The 6,055-nt window shown below is 42.7% G+C and overlaps 1 protein-coding gene across 1 annotated transcript in view; it reads right to left on the bottom strand.

Moving 5' to 3' along the window:
* sept5a (septin 5a) overlaps positions 1–5,693 on the bottom strand; it is a 23,050-nt gene extending 17,357 nt beyond the window's left edge. Inside the window, exons 1-2 of the mRNA XM_042220718.1 lie at positions 5,536–5,693; positions 5,376–5,389 (exon numbers count right to left, since the gene is read on the bottom strand). Of these exons, the coding sequence (XP_042076652.1) occupies positions 5,376–5,389; positions 5,536–5,581 (60 nt within the window). The 5' untranslated portion in view covers positions 5,582–5,693. The remainder of the gene's footprint in view (positions 1–5,375; positions 5,390–5,535) is intronic.
* Between the last annotated feature and the right edge of the window lie 362 nt (positions 5,694–6,055).

Here is a 6,055-nt window from a genome sequence, read left to right as displayed (position 1 = left end):
CACACACACACACACACACACACACACACACACACACACACACACACACACCTATTTAAACCTGACAGACAAGGCTCTGTGACAGAGGTCTGACTGAACCATGCCACTAAACAAAAAGATAAAACAGACTTAATAAAAGAGATAAGACTCGTCACACCACTAAACCAATCATCAATGACTGGATCGTGGCTAGTTTCACCCTCTTTCAGTAAGCTGACAATGACAGAGTCATCTGTGTATTTAATGATGGCCCTGTTTTCATATCTGCTCAGACACATGTTTGTATAGAGTATGAATAATCAGGGTTATAAGACACACTGGGTCAGACAGAGCCCCATTTATTCTCACTCTTTGTGACCTATCAGTTAAAAAATCTAAAATCCAGTTCACCAGGTTTTCCACCATGTTCAATTTCTTCCATAATCATTTTCTGGGGATTTTTCCAAAGACTTTCATCACGACTGAGATGAGGGCAAAAGGTCTGAAGTCGTTTAGAACTTTTGGACGACTAGATTTCGGGACAGGAACCAGGACAGCTTCTTTTCAAAGAGAGGGCACAGGTTGTATTTGCAAGGATTCATTAAAAATAACCTGAAATATAGGTCTGAGTTCTTTAGCACAACATTTAATTAGGCGGCCACTAATATTATCAGGACCCTGGCTTTTGTTCACATTAACTGTATGAAAGGCCTTTTGGTCATCGCTGAGTTCAACGATAACGTGCTGAGTGTCTTTCAGTTTCTGTTTCAGTTCCAAAATATCCTTGCAAAAATCAGAAGAACTAAAGCATGCAACATATTCAAGGAGTTTGCAAAATCTCTGTTTGAATTAAAATCGTCTAAAACGGTCTGGCTGCTGCTCTGGGGATTTTGAAGCCCTGCTATGGTTTTCACACATGTCCAGGCAGACCCAAATTTTTTTGCAGCAAATTTGCTTTCAAGAAAGTTTTTGTAACTCTGTTTTGCTTTCAGGATCTCGATTTTCAGGCCTTTGGTAACTGACGGAAAATCAATCACCAAAGTCTGAAAAGCAGACTTTCAGACTTTCAGTCAGCCACCAAAGACCTGAAAGTCTGCTTGTGGTGCACAGATCTCCTGCTGGCTGGTGCTCTGTTTAATGACTACTTTTCTAAAATTCATCCTGGATCCCTTTTTATGACAAATGACTGATAAAATCTGGAAAGTTTGGGGCACAAAGTTTGTTTCTTTTACCTCTGAAGCTGGTGTGTAAGAAAAAGTTTGAGAATCGCTGCACTAGCCTTTGACCAAGTGACTGATTCCCTACATGTCAAATGGTTTCTTTTAGGGGAAAATGTTGTGCCCATATGATTAATGGAAGCTCGAGGCTTCATGCATCAGCTGCTCCCTCCTTTTCTTATCTGTTGAAGAGCTGCGGGAGGCTTAAATTTCCACGTTTAAGTCGACCCCCCTCTCTGAGCTGCCTGCTCCTGCTCTGCAGCTGGTCGTCAGTGGGAGCAGCGAGGATCCCATCTGTGGCAGCGAGAGGGTATATGTTTAGAGACAGAGAGAGCAGGTGAGAGAATTAAGTGAGATTGTATCTGAAGTGAAGTGACACTCATGCAGACACATCTGACTCAACATCTGTTCACTGCTCACATCTCCTGCCCGCCTATATATAGGCAACAGATAAGGCAGTAGAGCAAGGCTTAAGGAAATTCTGTAAATTTACGAGTTAATATCTTTATTGTAGGGGCAGCATGGTGGTGGGCACTGTTGCCTCACAGCAAGAAAGTCTTGAGTCAGGCTGGAGTCTTTCTGTGTGGAGTTTGCATGTCCTCCCCATGTTTGCGTGGGTTCTCTCCGGGTACTCCGGCTTCCTCCCACATTCCAAAGACATGCAGTTAGTGAGGATAGGTTAATTGGTAACCCTAAATTGCCCATAGGCGTGAATGTGAATGCAAATGGTTGTCTGTCTCTATGTGCTAGCCCTGCGGCAGACTGGCGGCCTGTCCAGGGTGCACCCTGCCTCTCGCCCTAAAACAGCTGGGATAGGCTCCAGCCCCCCGCAACCCTGACAAGGATAAGTGGAAAAGAAAGGATGGATGGATGTTTATTGCACTACTTGATGCTGCCATTACAGTGAAATAAAATGTATTGATTGAACATTCCTGGTGATAAACAGCCGACAAACGGACTGATTGATTTTCTAATCTGTGCTCTAGCGGCTGCAATTCCAGCTGCACAGCAGATTACCCCTTAACAGGCTACAACACACAAAATCTCTGTGTGCAAACTCATCCTGCACAATCAGGAGTTGAGTAATCAAACTTGGCAAACAGGAACATTTTTGGCCCTTGAAGATTCTTATTTACGTCAGGTATCATGACTTCATCATGCTGCCCTGAGCAACCAGATACAAGTGGGCTAAAATTACTTTTTTGTAGCATATATGCACTTACAACATGTTATAAAAGCATGAAACGAGTCTACTTTTACGATAAAAACATGCATTTTATATCCACAAAACTTTCGTTATGTATGATAGATCATCATCATTATCATCGTGTTGCCTAGCAACCACCCAACACCAAATCACAGACCATACAGAATACAGCAGCAGTGGTATGTACCACCCTCTTATTCTCCCCTGCTGCTCCTGAGCCACAGTTACTAAGGGGCTCATCATGACAGCATGTCTTCACTGATTAACAGCAAACTTCCAGGAACAAAACAGGACAAGCAATCATCAAAACATCAAAATCAGTCTAATGAACAGAACAATGAACAGCTACTAGTGAGGGTCATGGTGAGACCGATTTACTAGCTGATGTTATTGTAGAAACACTTTAGATATCCAAAAGCACATTTTTGAGTTCAAATCAGTGATACATCATCTGTGTGTCACTCCAGCAGGGTGACATCATGCAGCCGAGTGCTGGTCAAACTGGGATTTTTTTTTCTTTTAATCTTTAATGAAAAAATGCTCAGTGAATATCCATCCACCTACCCACTCACCCACACACACACACACACAGACTAATCACCACACAGGATTGTGAGTAGGTCAGATGGCGTCGTCCACTCCTTCATATTGGAGCAGTCATGAAAACTGATTTTTTGTCTCCACACTATCACAGCCGAGGAAGTGAGCGTTCAGGGTGACGTTAATGAGGGGAACGTGGAAAGAGAAACACGAGAGTTGGATGGGAGTTTTCTAAAAACATTGATTTTAAGATTGATTATCAGTTACGGCTGTTTCTGCAGTTATGATCTCAGCATTAAGTCAGTCATACTGAGAAGGATTACTGTGCTTTCCAGCTCTCCCTCCTCTTCCTCCTCCTTCGCAGCATAAATGGTCCAGAATAGGAGATATTTTTCTCATCAGGGTCAAAGTCAGCACAGAGTGTGGGAGTGGAGAGTGAAGTGACAGCCAAAAGCAGAACTCACAAGGTGTAAAAACACTGTAGTAATGAATATTTTTATCAATATTTTTATGCACGTAATGTAAACCATCCTCATCCAGGTTTTCCTCATAGTCTGTGTTGGATCTGCAGTACCAATACCATGTGACCACCATGAATTTAACGACTGAACTGGATCCAATTGGGAATTTTTGGAAGAAAGCCACTCCAACCTGTTCAGCATTTTTCTACAGCACCGAGGAGGGTGGAGTATACAGGGGGTGGAGGTAAAAATGAAGATAGAAACCACCTCTGTTTTTGGTTTCAGGTGGTGGAACGTAAACAAGCACATTTACACAAATTCTATACTTCAGACAATATGCAGATATACTTTAAGAAGTATTTTTTTGCCATCCTTGGGAGAATGGCATGTTCTGTTTTGTTTGAATACTCTCCAATTTGCTATGATCATGCAGACAAGTCATCATAATTATTACTCCACAAGCATACCAATTGCACTGGAAAGTAGTTTAATGTGAATAAATACAGGTTCATGGTCTCATCTAGAGAGTGAAGTCTTTGACATATGGGTTACTTAAACTGATTTTACATTTGTTACAGGAATTGGCACTGAAATGCGGTGAGACGGCATCAAAACGCTCTACAAAAGCAGAGAGATGACAGATAAACACAACCCTCTGAGAGTTATTGCTGTGCATACCTGTACCCTTAAATATAAGACCTCATTGATTCTTCCAAATCCGGGTCAAAGTACACATAAAAACAAAAGTAAAACTAATAGTCTTACTTGAGCATAAATTTTCATTTGTTTCAGGGGGAACTCAGTAATAAGATAAACCCGATCTGCTTTACTGTCACCCGTGTGATGTTATATTGCTCGGTTTTATTGAAACTACTAATTCAAGTTGCTGTTCTGAGTGAGGTGTTTCAGCTTTGACTAGAAATCTAAACAGTAACACGTTTCATTACAGTAAATCAATTCAATAACAGGGACGGAGCCACATAACCAGTAACAAGAGCCTATTAAGGGGCTCTGAGCGCAGACCGCACATACAGACATAACTGGACTTAGGTAACAATTTTTTAAGGACATCTTTTTTCCTCTGACTGTTGTACCCACAGAAATACGTTCTAACAGTTTAAATTGTAATCATTTTATACTTCAAGTCGTTTTTCCAGTTACAAATTAAAACATATAAGAGTTCCCCTGATGAAACTACGACACTCATGCCCGAAAGACCGAATGATAATAATAATAAAAAAAATTCCACAAATGTTCATTTCTTGCAATGGGATACTTGAATTTTGTATAAGAAATAAATTAGTCTTTTTGCTGCATGTGGTTCCTGCTTTACTCACACACACGTGTAACCACGCAGTTACTCCTGTACTGTCACCTTACACTATCTTCAAAGAGGAAGAAGAGGAGGAGGGTCATCAGAGAGCCGGCCTCCCCTGCAGGCTCATGTGGCAGCTGTTTTTAGCTGAACAATGGTCAGTAAAGGTTTACTAAAGGCAGCCAGCAGCGGCGACTGTATCCACGAGTCCTGCTGACGCAACGCTGACAATTAGGTCAGCCCATCGCCCGATTCAGTGACCGAAAAACCAGAATAAATGTGGAGGCAGCAGAGAGTCGTGGAGGAGGGGATGAGGAGGAAGGATGCTGCCTTTTGGGTACCATCACGTTGGCTGCTCGCCTCTTGTCGCGCTGGCCTGCTCTACATATGCGTCTAAAAATTACTCTACCCTCCCCTCTCCGCCTGTCAGTGTGGTGATCAGCTCAGCCTGTGATGGCACGGCTACCCTCAGAGCATCGTGCGATTATTAATCTGACGCGCACATGAGAAAAAAAAAGCGAAAACATGGGATCTGAGAAGCAAATACTAGTGATGCTGCTGGAGCCGAGCTCTCCCTGTGCCAGAGCTCTTGCATCGTAAAACATCCTCAACCACAACAAATATCACAAATAAATACAATAAATGATGATTCCTACCTCCGTGCTGTCCTCTGTTAGCCATCATAGGATTGGATGAGAGGGGGTTGCAGGTGCAGGGATGCAGAGCGACGCCCAGAGAGACGGAAACACGGAGACATCACTGCACTGATCACATTTAAACTCAATCCGACGAATAAAAGCGAGAAAACACGCTCACCTGTCTTTACCGGGATCCGGCTTTTGTACCTAATATTGGACGTCATGTTCACCGTTCTCCTCCCGAATTTCACCGAAGCGGCGGCTCACAGACAGCGGACCCTCGCCTCCAAACCCCCGGACAGACAGGAGGAGGGCGGGCCGAGCTGACACGACACATGAAAACCACTCCTTCCTCCTCCTCCTCCTCACAGACTCAGCCAAACAGCAGGAGGATGCTATGAGTGTCAAATCCTCAGTAACATCCGTTATTAAGTAACCCTCACTTCTGTCTGAGCATTAAAGCTATTTTACTTATGCTTGAAATCACTGGACCCAACACGTGAACACATATTTACCTGATGAACCTACAAAAGTTTGCCTTGTTTTTAGTGTCCTCAATGAAACATTCATATTTTTTGTAACCTTTGTACCTTTTATTTACGTTTTATTTATTCACCTTGAAAGTCCTCAGTGTGACCTAAGGTTTTACTATTTATAACTATCTGCTCCCCTTGTGGTTACGTCTTTGCGGTATGTGC

The sequence above is a fragment of the Haplochromis burtoni genome, unplaced genomic scaffold, assembly GCF_018398535.1.
Source record: "Haplochromis burtoni strain Fernald_Lab_line unplaced genomic scaffold, NCSU_Asbu1 Contig_54, whole genome shotgun sequence".
NCBI classification, from domain to species: Eukaryota; Metazoa; Chordata; class Actinopteri; order Cichliformes; family Cichlidae; genus Haplochromis; species Haplochromis burtoni.
This window is presented reverse-complemented; position numbering and strand designations above follow the sequence as displayed.